We start from the raw sequence: 13050 nt of genomic DNA on the forward strand, positions 1-13050 counted from the left end.
GTTATTATTGAACTACCGCACTAATCCCATATTACTATATGGGCTCATTCTTATCATGAGTGTGTAAGTCTCCCTGTGTTTAAGATATCGAATGTCCACTAATTAAATGAGTTACTGACAACTCATTTAATTAATATCTAATTCCAAGAGTAGTACCGCTCAACCTTATTGTCATGTCGGACTAAGTCCACCTGCAGGGTTTAACATGACAATCCTTATGAGCTCCCCTTGGGGACATTATCAACCTAGATTACTAGGACACAGTTTCATTCTATAATCAACAACACACCATATAAATAATATCATTTCCCAACTTATCGGGTCTTTTGATTTATCAAACTAAATCGCACCCTTTGATAAATCAAAGAAATGAATATTAAGTATATGTGCTTGTTATTATATCATGATTAAGAGCACACACTTCCAAATAACAAAGGTCTTGTTCTTTTATTCAGTCAGTATAAAAATAACTTATCTTAAATGGTCTAGCTCAATACACTTTGAGTGTACTAGTGTAATTTTATAGTCAAGATAAATTAATATCAAATTACACTATGACTATTCCAATGGTTTGCTCCTATCCATCTTAGTCGTGAGCAACTGTTTATAATTTATAAAGAACTGAGAACATGATCTTCTGTGTGTGACACCACACACCATGTTATCTACAATATAAATTAATTGAACAACTACACTTAGCTTATAAATGTAGATATTTGACCAATATGATTCTTATTTCTAAGCAAATATTTATACAAAAAGCTAGGTTTTTAGTATACATTCTAACAGGAGCAACGTCAGAGGAAAGCAGCTCTTCAGGAGGAGTGTCTGAGATCGACAAGGTAAGTCAGGTACGATTTCTATCTCCTGATAAATTATTTAAATTTATAAAAATATTATCAAAAAGTTCTTGCAAATTAGAAATAGAGAATAAAAAATTATTAAAAGAAAATGATGACTTAAAAGGAATCTTAGAAACATCTTGTCAATTGGAGGATTTTGACAAAATAAAATAGAAAATAAAAATTTAAAAGAACAAATACAAAATTTGAAAAATTCTGCATGTTGAACTTTTATTCCTTCAAATTTTAGAAATAATTCAGGACTAAATTAGTATTTTAGATATCATAAGGATCAAGTTAGAAAGTTATCAGTAAAATATATCCCTAAAAAATTTTTAATTAATCTAGTAGGAAGGAACCTATTTTGTATTCTAAAATCATGTTTGGATTAAATTTTTTATGCATGTCTTATATTTGAATTGATTGAATATTTTTTTCATGCTTAGAATTGACTAAATAATTTTTTGTATAATTTTTGTTAAAATTTAATTTGATTCAAATTTTTCTAAGAATAAAGATTTCATTACTCATCTATATAAAAAAAAAATTACATTTTTTTTACCGTTGTATTATTTTTCTATGAATTTTTTAACAAAATTCCTATTTTTTAATTTAAAATTATTTTGCTAGGTTAATTTTTGTAAAATTTATCTTTTTGTGAAACATTATCATTTTCTCTATCTATGAAAATTTTTTCTAAAATTTTTTAACCATTAGTGAATTTTCTATGAATTATTTATCCAAATATAAATTTTTAATATTAAAAATTCTCAAAAAAATATTTTTTAAAAAATTATTTTCTTTGCTAAGTTACTTGCTATAATACATACTAAGAAAATTTTTTAAATTTTATCAAACCTAAAAACTATTTTTAATAATTTCTTTTGAAAATTCAACTTGTATAGAAGAATATTTATAAATCAAATTCATAATTTCATGAAGATTTTATTACAGCCTTAGCTTGGTTATGTCTGCTTTACCGCTATAAAAATTTTCAAATTAAAAATATTTTTCAAATTTTTTTTTAAAAAAGTGGTTTATTCTTTTTTGGATGTTAGTCACCTTATTTTTATCCCTTAGACTTTTTTTTACACTTTTTTAAAGTTATTTTCATGGAATACCCCATTTTTAATGTGATCAAATGGGGAGAACTAGAGGTTAATTCTAGGGGGAAGGTACATTTTTAACCTTTACATATTTTTCTTAAATGCAAAATATGTACTTGCTTGTTTTCTATTATTTATTTTTGGTTAACCTTAACTTAACTTGAGTTGCTCACATCAAGAAGGGGAAAATTGTAAGTACCTCATGGTAGTTTTGATGTGATCAACTAAGTCAAGTTAGGTCCTGTTGTGGTTTGATCCTTATGTCTAAGTGTGCAGGAGCTTAGGAGCATAAGAAGTCGAGCAAAAGGTAGCTAGCTAGAAAGACGGTAGGGGAGAGAATCGATGAGCTCGATGTGTCCGAAGGACGAGGCACTACGGAAGAGTACGCTAGCGGACGAGAAGGAAGCATGCAGTGGTTTTGAGGGACGAGAAGCCGGAGCGGAAGGTTGCTCGAGAAGGTCAGAAAATGGATTCGAGTGAGCCCTATTCCAAATGGCCGAAATCATCCGGAACAAAGCTGGAACGAAAGACCCAGACAAAAAGTCGACTTCGAGTTGACCCTGGTCCAAGCACTCGGAGCTATTCTGGACGCCCAGATCACCCTAGGCAACCAAGGTGCCCCGGGTGTGAGCCTATGGTCATGGGTCGGCTCATCCCGATCCGGGCACTCGGACCAGAAAACTTATCAAAACGCACGTTGTCACGATCTGATGCACCACAGATAAAATTCTATCCACGTCCAAGCACATGGAACCCTTCCAGATGCCCCGATCAAGGATATAAATATAGTCATGATCCCAGAAGCTAAAAATAACACTTGTAATCAATTCTTTTCCTATTTAGCTTTGTAATTTAGTGCTTCAACTACTGTAAGAAGCTTTTCTGTCCGAAAAGTCTATTTTCTTCACAAAATAAAAATTCCAAATAAGATGTATTTTATTTATTTAAGAACAATATTTATAAAATACAAGATATGATGGAATAAATTAGCAATGAAGATTTTTATTCTAGACATTTAAAATAAAAATTCATTACTTTAGTCTAATGGGGAAAATTTGTTATATCAAAATTAAGCATAAAATATTTCTCCATAGACATTTTTGTCACTAATAAAATTACTGGTCTCATCTTCGTGATGATTGGCAAAGAAATAAGCAACTTCTAAAGAAGTAAAATCGAAAAAGTCATTATTAGTAAGACCATAGTCTACATCATTACAGATAAAATTTGCCTCAATATTTTTATCTTAATTTTTCATCAATTCTTGATAGAGATCAGAAAGATATTTTGGAGTATAATAGGTACGTGATCAATGGTCTTTCATACTACAACGATAGCATTTATTCCACTTCTGGGGATGAGTTATCTTTCATGTGACTACAATAATTTGTATAATAACTATACTAGCCACATCCATGACCATGACCTCGACCTCGGCCTCTATGTGCATTATTGAACTGCATGACTATCACATTTGCTGCAGGAAATGGAGCAACATCAGTTGGATGAGCCTCATGATTTTTCAGTAAAATCTTATTATTTTATTCAGTAACCAAAAGACAAGAAATTAATTCAAAATATAATGTTTTCTCTAATAAATCTTCATTAGTTACTTTTTCTCTACATAATTTTAATTATGATTTGATCTAGAAGATTATTGATGAATTATACTTGCTTACATTTTTAAAATATTGCAAACTTAAGTGCATCCAATCGTAACGAGCTTTTAGAAGAACAACAATCTTTTGGTGATCATACATCTCATTCAAATTTGTCCACAAGACAAATGAGTCCTTCTCTATCAAGTACTTAGCTTTTAGACCTAATGACAGATAAAAATTATAACTTTGGCATTTTCTTGACGGGTGGCTTTATTTCCTTCTTTGCTAGTTTCTCCAAGACCATTTGCATCTAGATGAATTTCGTCATCTAGTACCCATGATAAGTAGTTCTTTCTAGGATATCAAGAGCCACAAACTTAAATTTTACGAGATTAGTCATGATAAAAGAAATCAAAAACAAGAAGCAAAATAAACTTACAACGCTACCCCATAAGGGGTGTCGAGAGTAGACTAAAGACTAGTGCTAATAATGTGTTGTAAAATACCACATAACATACTATAAATAAGGATAAAATATAGAGTAATTTAGAGAGCAAGAGTTCACTCCTTTTCTTTTATCATCTATTAGTTCTTTCACATAGGCCATACGGCCATACATTTTTATCTTCCACATTGTAGGTTACAAAGCTTTCTAAAGGTTACATCTCAATATTAACATGTGAATAATAAGGACATTCATTAAAATATATTATTCATAATAAATAATTTTTTTAAAAAAAATTATTTGATCTTTTTGATAATTCAAACCCGAGTTGGACTCTCTCGGATGCCAACGCCTTTAGATAATATCCCTTTGTTCTTCCAACCTCGAGACCGAGCAAGTAGCTTCGCCCAAGTCGTCCCGGACAGCCATGGGCTCTGAGCTCATATACCGCGGCCACGACACCTCGGCGGCGGCGGAAGCCGGTGCGTACTCGCCCAAGCCGGAAAAGAGGCTCCTTTGGTTCTCCCGCCCTTTCCGCTACCTCCTCCGCGAGCAGCGCCTACTCTTTGTGTTCGTAGGCATGGCCCTAGCTACCGCCTTCTTCGTGCTCGCCCCCCACTCCGATTTGCCCTCCTCCAGCAGATCCTACCTCAGGGAGGACCCCACGCGGCTGCCTTCGGTGCAGCGGACGGCGATCGAGAGAGGGTCCTCCGTCGGTGAGGTTCCGCCGGGGCTGAAGCGGAAGGGGCTCCGGATCATGGTCACCGGCGGCGCTGGATTCGTCGGGAGCCATCTGGTGGACCGCTTGATTGATCGAGGGGACAGCGTCATCGTAGTGGACAATTTCTTCACCGGGCGGAAGGAGAACGTGGTTCGCCACTTTGGGAATCCCAGCTTCGAGCTCATCCGCCACGATGTCGTGGAGCCGCTCCTCCTGGAAGTCGACCAGATCTACCACCTCGCCTGCCCGGCCTCTCCCGTCCACTACAAGTTCAACCCTGTGAAGACGATCATATCCTTTTCTTCACTCCTCCGATTCAATTCCAACTAATTCCGCTGCTAGTTTTCTTTCACGGATTTCACAAACTTACTATTTCCCCCCTTTTGCAAAAACCTATCAGAGATTAAACGTTCTCAATTTCGTGAGCTTTCCCCGATCATCTTGTTTATTGTCTTTGCAAAATCTTGGTTCTTTCCGGTTCAACTCCATGGTAGGTGTTCGATCATCTGCCTCTATTCATGGTTTCTCAATAAAGCCAGCAGTTAAAGGGAAAGTAAGCAATAAATAAAGCTTGTTGGCTGCCTTAATTCATTCAGTTCTGGTTCTGCTGGCGTTGCACAAGACCAACGTGGTGGGGACTCTGAACATGCTGGGCCTTGCCAAGAGAGTCGGAGCCAGATTCCTCCTCACCAGCACCAGCGAGGTTTACGGTGATCCCTTGCAGCATCCACTAGTCGAGACCTACTGGGGAAATGTTAATCCCATTGGTACCTTGACTCCTTCCCAATTCCAGCCATCTCTTTCATGTTGAAATAATGCATCCCAAATTGGCAGCTGCATCGTTAGATTTCTTGTTGAAATGTTAAATTTCATTGGCATGGCTCGTTCCAACCATCTCTTTCATGTTTCATCATGCCTTCCACTAGGAACAATACCTTCTCAAGTAGGCAACTTCATATTTAGAATTTCATTTTGTAAGTAGGGACCCTGCAGGACCAGTTCAATGATGTGATTTCACAATCACTCGTATGATAAAAGAATTGAGAATTTTCTCTGCTGATTATATTCAACCGCAGGCGTAAGAAGTTGCTATGATGAGGGCAAGCGCACGGCGGAGACTCTAACCATGGATTACTATCGCGGGGCTCAAGTCGAGGTCGGTAACTGCGTCGGATTAGTTGTTTTATTTTTTTTGTTTGTTTGTTTGTTTTTTATGCATTGTTGATGGAGTAGTGTGGTTGCAGGTGAGAATTGCTCGGATTTTCAACACATACGGGCCTCGGATGTGCATAGATGACGGACGGGTCGTGAGCAATTTTGTTGCTCAGGTGCGGCACAACAAGCTTATTATTTTTACTGAAACTACATATCGACTATGTCATTGTAGTACATGATCTGAAACTTTGTGATGTTTTAGGCCTTGAGGAAGGAGCCTCTGACTGTCTATGGCGATGGAAAACAAACCAGGAGCTTTCAGTATGTCTCTGATTTGGTAGGGCCCGATTGTGATTTGTCAGTTCGTTAAGTTTTCAGCTTTCGGTAGCTAGAAAAGATGACATTCTCTTGCAAATCAGGTGGAAGGCCTCAGTAGGCTGATGGATAGTGAGCATATTGGTCCGTTCAACTTAGGAAACCCTGGAGAATTCACCATGTTGGAGCTCGCCAAGGTCGTGCAGGATTCGATAGACCCCGATGCAAAGATAGAGTTCCGACCGAACACAGAAGATGATCCCCACAAGCGCAAACCCGATATCACAAGGGCCAAAGAGCTTCTCAGCTGGGAACCAAAGGTCTCACTCCAGGAAGGCCTTCCGCTTATGGTCTCAGACTTCCGCAAGCGAATATTTGGCGATCACACTGAGTTCGATTCCATGGCCACCACTACTGCCTAAGAGATGCATTGCTTATGCTGCTGGATTTAGATTTTTTTTACACACCGAATTGAATTCCGTTTGGCTGCAAGAAGAGAAATGAGACAATTTGGAGTTCCGACGAAGTGAAGAAAATTCGTAGTACACCTTTCCAAATGGATCATACGATAACAATGTACTGGTGTAAATTATTGTCGCTTTGCTATTTAACTACAGCGCTATTCTAATTGATTAGTACCTGGCCGACCTCACATCGCCGAGTGGTGCTGCGTCCGCCCCTTCCACCCGCACAGGAACCTCCGTGGCCCTGCTGCTGCCAGCGAAACTGAGCTGCTGCCGTCCGACCCCACTTCTTTTGCGTTCTCCGCCCACTCGCGAGCCCGGGAGAAGCTCCGCTGGTCAAGCCACCCGACGATGTCAACGAAGACGGCCTCCACGTTGTCGTCAGGCTCGCCAGAGGTGAGCCCGTGCCACATCCCCTGGTAGAGCTTGATGGTCTTGTCGGCGCTTCCGGCGCACTCGTACAGCGCCTGGCTCACCTCCGGGTCTGTCACCGTGTCGGCCTCACCGTGGAGCACGAAGAACGGCAGCTTCACCTGCCATTTCCTCATTTTTATAAAAAAAAAAAAAAAAAGTGTTTGAAAATAATTTCGATGCGCAAGATTAAAATCGACTACCGTGGACAAATTGCTCTCGAGTTCCATGCTAGTCCTAAGAAGTTCCAACGCCGTCTTCAAGCGAGGCTTGTCCTGGTAAATCAATCTGTTGCTCCTGATCTGACCACATTTCCACAAATCAAGAGAGATTATCATTCAAGTTTAAAATTGACTTTTGTTTTTAGATCGATCTCTTCTAACCTGTTCACGCTTGATTGGATCTTTGAAGGCAGAATCGATGACATCTTTTGCCGGAACAATTTTCCATTTGGGAATGATCTCCTCCACGCGAGTCAAGAGATTCACCACCAATGGATGTGGCTTCACCTTCTCAGATATCTACTTCATCAAAAAAAAAATGAAGGAAAATCAAATATTTTGTGCATATTGAGAATATACGACATCGTTCAAATCGATCGACTACTTTACACATGGGTGCTACAAGGACAGCCCCGTCCCAAAATGTTGGATTCCTCCGGTGAAGTAGAAGTGCCACTGCTCCGCCCATAGACTCTCCATACAAAAATCGACCCTTATATCGATACTCTTCTACTTCTGTAAGGATTCAATTGCTTCAGTAAAAGCCGATAGACTAAAATAAAAAAATAATAAATAAATAAATAACCCGCATAAGCAAGTTTCAGTACTACCCACATTTCTAGCACCTAGCTTTCGTAATTGCTGAAATAAGAATATTACAAAGAGACTCAATCTTATAACTTCCCCTGCATAGGATTTTCTTTATATGCATGATATAATACATCGTAAAGGAAAAGGAAATTCGATTGTACCTGTGATGGATTTGAAAAACTGATAGCAATCTGTGACAATGTGTTCAAACTTTTTGATGTAGGCTCGGGAGCCCATAGACTTCCCATGTCCCACATAGTCAATGCCAAACACGCCGAATCCGGCAGTCGCGAGCCTGATCCCGCACCCTAAGCCATCAAACCATCATTGCCATTAGAGACAAGTTAATATCCATAACTGAACACCCAAACATCCAAATTTAGACCCTTCTTAAGGAGTGGAAGAGTATAGAATTTATATTTCATTGAAAGTAGAGGTGAATAGGGTGTATGAAACAGATTCAAAGTCCAAGCAAGATCCATGAGCACCATTACTTCATGGCCACAAGCAACCAAACTATTCAAAGCAATCAAACGATAATTGTGGATACGGTTGCAAGTAAATGGGACAATACCACAAACAGATCACAGACCACATGCTAAACTTTAATCTCTGCTATCTTATTGCGTGTGTACTTTGCGTGAATTGGGAGATGCTGAGAGGTGTTTGGTTCCTTTCTCACCACAAAATACCTAAAAACAGTTCAAAGACAGAGACAGAATTGGCCATGGCCAATAGGATCAGGACGGTCCTAATTAGCTCACCTAACCCACCAAGTCAAATCTGAAAGAAGACAAATTTGGAAGCGCATCTGATTCTTAAATGAGTTTTCTAGATCAAGATGATCACGGACTAAAGGTAATAATAATAATAATAATAATAAAAAAGGGTGATATGCTTTTACAAGGCAGACCATGTAATTAATGTCCACCTTCCATGGATGCCACAGCCATTAACAGCCTTCTGTAAAAAGGCTACTGTTGCAGTAAATGAGGCGCCGCGGAAGGGCAAGCATTCAATAAACAAGAAGCTTTTCTCAAATTAAAGGGACTTGAGCATACCTTTCATGAACCCACTGCATTCCACACCATATCCTGCAAAAAAAAAAAAATCGAAGAATGAGGAGAAAACACATAAATCGAGATGAGAACGAAGATTACTGAGACGAGAACCGTGACAGAGGAAGACGAGGGCTTTTGGCGAGGAAGAGAGGGGAAGCCATCTGCATGTGAAGAGCTGCAAACCTCTCGAGTTCTTGATGTATTCCTGTCAACCATCGATCGGCACGAGTGAAATCGGTGAAGCGGGGCTTAATGGAACAAGATCCTATAGATTAGCAAAGATCACAAATGCAGTAACCATATCGATCGATCGATCGATCACCTCTTGGTAATCCACCTCCATGCCGACTACTCGAGCTAAGGTCTCAGATCGTAAGCATGCAGATCGGAAAAGATCTGAAACCGGAGGAAGGGGACCGAACGAGATGAGGAAATGGGAGCGGAATGGATGTAGCAGAGGGAGATAGAAATGGAGGTGGAAATAAATAATAATGTGGGTTGCATTACAGAATTGGAACACACGTGGCGAGTGTTGAGGGCGCCACGTCCTTGCTTTCGTTCTGCAAGATGATTTGATTTGACTACTGTTTTTTGTTGCATTTGCATTGAATTATATTAACATAATTATTTTAAAAACACATTTTATTTTTCAATATAGCATTCTTTAACCAAAATTACTAGAAATAATTTGAACACATTAAATGGGGTTCATCAAATCCTATTTCGTTAAAATCAAATAAGTACACTTTAAAATAACTAAAATATCCTATTATCTGATCATCCAGTCATATATAAACTAACAATTAACTTTAAAATATATTATTAAATGGGGGTTCATCATTTCCTATTTCATTAAAATCAAATAAGTACACTTTAAAATAACTAAAATATTTTATTATCTGATCATTTAGTCATTTAGTCATGTATAAATTAATAATTAATTTTATAATATATTATTTGATCATAAGAATATGTAGAGATTAGCAATTAATTTTTACATCATATAGAAATTAGATGTTAATTTTTACACGTTATAAAAATTAGTTGCTAACTTTTACATAATGACTTTATATTATTTTAATTTACATATTTGAGTAATAATATGATTAAAAGAATATTTTAACAAGTGAAATAAATAATTGAAATTTTATAATACTAAAGTTAGTAATTGTTAGGACCTTCGGATGGCTAGAGAGGGGGGTGTGAATAGCCTCCACTAAAAACTCAATCAATTTCCTCACAAAACTTTGTTAGCACAGCGGAAATAAACAAAACAAAAACTGATGCAAGGAAAGAAAACCAATCCACAGCTTACACAAGTATATACGAGGTTCGGGGATAACTTGCCCCTACTCCTCGTCGTGTCCGTAAGGTGGACGATCCCTTGATCTTTCGGTAGATCACACCCCGGACAAATTCCGGCTAAGTATTTCTCCTTCTCGGTGGAGTAACCTCTCCACAAAAGTCACAGAATAGATTTGAAAATAAAGCACAATGACTTACAGAGTTCAGTGGCTAAAGAATTGAGCAAATGAACTTACAGCCACGAAGTGAAAAATGCAAAGACAGAAGGAAGCTTCAGCCAAGAGCTCAACACCGTCTCTTGCTTGATCGACAGAGAGTTTTTTCAGAACCTTAGCAAACCTGTCTTCTTCCTTCTTCTTATTCTGCTTTCTCACTGTCCCGAAACACTGTCACCTGTGTCGAATCGCTGCAACCAACTCAGGCGTCGCCAATCACTCTTCCTTCTCATCTGGTTCTCTGAACTCACACCAATACCTTCCATGGTCTTCACTGGTGTCTCTGAGCTCGAACCAATGAACAAGAGTCAAGCTGTTGCCAACTGATCGCAGTCAGTGAACGTTGATACTCGAATTGCACCACTCGCAGTGAAACACAGCAGAAAGGTCACTTGTTCTTATTCTTCTGGTGTAGCTTAATTTGAAATTAAACATTGGCACGTCACCTGCAACCTGTAACTCAAAAATCTCACAGCAGATGATTTGATCAGGTGAATCAGAAATCGCAATCAGAAATCGCAGAAACAAACGACATGTTGTGGATCGGTCAACAGACCGATCCATAGCTCTCTGGACCGATCAGGACTCATCCTGATCGGTCTGGGAAGACTCTGATCGGTCTGTGGACCGATCAGCCTATGGGTGGATCGGTCCACAGACCGATCCCCCTATGATTCTAAGTCTTCGTCCCTTGTTACTGATCGGTCACCAGACCGATCAGATAACCCACAGAAATATTCTGTGTGGTTACTGATCGGTCCACAGACCGATCAGATAACCCACAGAAAGTTTCTGTGTGGTTACTGATCGGTCCACCGACCGATCAGATACCTAAGGTATCACTGGATCGGTCAACAGACCGATCCAATAACCCTGTGTTAGTTTTAGAGCCTCCCAGCTCTAAACCCTAACGTCTTCCTGGTCTAGAGAACGAGCTACCAAGCCCTCTCTGACCTAGTCTGGAGAACGAACTGCCGAGCCCTCTCCGACTTCGTTTGGTCCAGAGAACGAGCTACCGAGCCCTCTCTGACCTAGTCCGGAGAACGAGCTACCGAGCCCTCTCCGACTTCGTCCGGTCCAGAGAACGAGCTACCAAGCCCTCTCTGACCTAGTCCGGAGAATGAGCTACCGAGCCCTCTCTGACCTAGTCCGGAGAACGAGCTACCGAGCCCTCTCCGACTTCGTCCGGTCCAGAGAACGAGCTACCAAGCCCTCTCTGACCTAGTCCGGAGAATGAGCTACCGAGCCCTCTCCGACTTCGTCCGGTCCAGAGAACGAGCTACCGAGCCCTCTCTGACCTAGTCCGGAGAACGAGCTACCGAGCCCTCTCCGACTTGCGTGTCAAGTATCCGTACTTGGACCTTTCCTCTCCACATGATCAACCTTGATCATTAATCAGTCTGAGTTTAGTTAATATCTGATACAAACTTAAATCAGTGTCAACATCAAAACAACAGCCAGGTCAGACTGTATCAACAATCTCCCCCTTTTTGTTGTTTGACAACACGATTTAAGTTTAGATCAGAAATGTTCTTATTTCCCTAACTTTAGAGGAAACAAGATCCTCCCCCAAAGCCAAACTTTCATTTATCAATTTTAGGGGAATCAAGATCCTCCCCCTAAAGCCAAACTTTCATTTATCTCTAAACTTAGTTATTCTCTCCCCCTTTGTCAAACACCGAAAAGGTGCGAATTAGGTAAGAAAACGTTAAAGGACTCCCCCTTAACCCATACTGTCTTTTTCTTAATCCACCTAGAATGCCTTCTAAGTGTATTATAAGACAGTAATAAAGAAATAAGAGACATACAGGACATGGCATATGAACAACATGTTAATAACAAATAAGAAGTGAAACATAGAGAAAAATAAGAAAATGAGCAGCATAAATATATGAAGTCGGCAAATATCCAGGTCAGACATAAATATCCAACAAACAACATCAAAAACATAGACAGTCAAAATGACATCAAAGAACAATGTGTATCAATCAGCCTCCTCATCATGAGGAGCATCAACATCATCAATGGGAGGAAAGGGTCCCTGAGGTGGCATGCCGCTGCTCAAGGATGGATAACCCGGGAAATCCTGCGGAGGTGGGTATCTGGCCATCCAATCCATAATCGCCTGATGTGTCGCCAGCTGCTGACTGCGTAAATCATCGTAGCGCTGGTCAATCCGGACGCGCAGCCCATGAAGCTCAGCAACCAGCAGCTCATCGTGTCGATCAAAGCGACTCTCCAGCTCGGCGATCTGCCAGCGCAGATCAGGATCGGCCTCTCCATCGTCAGCAGCAGGAGGAGCAGCAACAGGAGCAGCTACAACCTGTCGTGGAGGTCCCCGTGGTAACTCACCTAGAGCTCTCCCATCCTTCCACCGAACATCCCCATTTTGTCCTATGATGCCAGACTTAGAAAATGCCCATTTCCCAAGTCCAAGTCTGCAATCTTGCCTGACCATCTTGACTATTCTACCCTTGGAGACATCAATCTGAAGGGTCTCGAGCCAATCTGTAATTATATGCCCATAAGGCATATAAACAGTGAAGTTGTTTGGCTCGCTATAGAAGATGATCGAAGAGTAGATGCTAGACATAATG

The 13050-nt window shown here is 39.8% G+C and overlaps 2 protein-coding genes across 2 annotated transcripts; one reads left to right on the forward strand and one right to left on the reverse strand.

The window, feature by feature from the left end:
- Positions 1-4329: 4329 nt before the first annotated feature.
- On the forward strand, positions 4330-6825 carry LOC121996651 (UDP-glucuronic acid decarboxylase 2-like). The gene is made up of 6 exons (XM_042550686.1): positions 4330-5006; positions 5335-5482; positions 5792-5871; positions 5960-6043; positions 6133-6207; positions 6290-6825. Exons 1-6 carry the CDS (start codon positions 4422-4424, stop codon positions 6605-6607), a joined length of 1290 nt encoding a protein of 429 aa, XP_042406620.1. The 5' UTR covers positions 4330-4421; the 3' UTR covers positions 6608-6825.
- On the reverse strand, positions 6816-9384 carry LOC121996652 (caffeoylshikimate esterase-like). The gene is made up of 8 exons (XM_042550687.1): positions 9256-9384; positions 9045-9138; positions 8934-8966; positions 8034-8180; positions 7667-7797; positions 7444-7581; positions 7264-7362; positions 6816-7182 (listed from the first exon to the last, which is right to left on the reverse strand). The coding sequence occupies exons 1-8, from the start codon at positions 9274-9276 to the stop codon at positions 6835-6837; spliced, it is 1011 nt and encodes a 336-aa protein (XP_042406621.1). The 5' UTR covers positions 9277-9384; the 3' UTR covers positions 6816-6834.
- Positions 9385-13050: the final 3666 nt, after the last annotated feature.

This window comes from Zingiber officinale, chromosome 6A (assembly GCF_018446385.1).
Source record: "Zingiber officinale cultivar Zhangliang chromosome 6A, Zo_v1.1, whole genome shotgun sequence".
In the NCBI taxonomy this organism is placed as follows: domain Eukaryota; kingdom Viridiplantae; phylum Streptophyta; class Magnoliopsida; order Zingiberales; family Zingiberaceae; genus Zingiber; species Zingiber officinale.

Bases quoted from the DNA above. Each gene is read 5' to 3' on its own strand.
- LOC121996651 (XM_042550686.1), top strand. From the start codon at position 4,422: ATGGGCTCTGAGCTCATATACCGCGGCCACGACACCTCGGCGGCGGCG. The intron at 5,007-5,334 runs ATATCCTTTTCT...CTGGCGTTGCAC, and splicing joins TCAACCCTGTGAAGACGATC to AAGACCAACGTGGTGGGGAC. The intron at 5,483-5,791 runs GTACCTTGACTC...ATTCAACCGCAG, and splicing joins GGGAAATGTTAATCCCATTG to GCGTAAGAAGTTGCTATGAT.
- LOC121996652 (XM_042550687.1), bottom strand. From the start codon at position 9,276: ATGGAGGTGGATTACCAAGAG. The intron at 8,967-9,044 runs GTTCTCGTCTCA...TTTTTTTTGCAG, and splicing joins CCTCGTCTTCCTCTGTCACG to GATATGGTGTGGAATGCAGT. The intron at 7,183-7,263 runs GTAGTCGATTTT...AGGAAATGGCAG, and splicing joins TCGAGAGCAATTTGTCCACG to GTGAAGCTGCCGTTCTTCGT.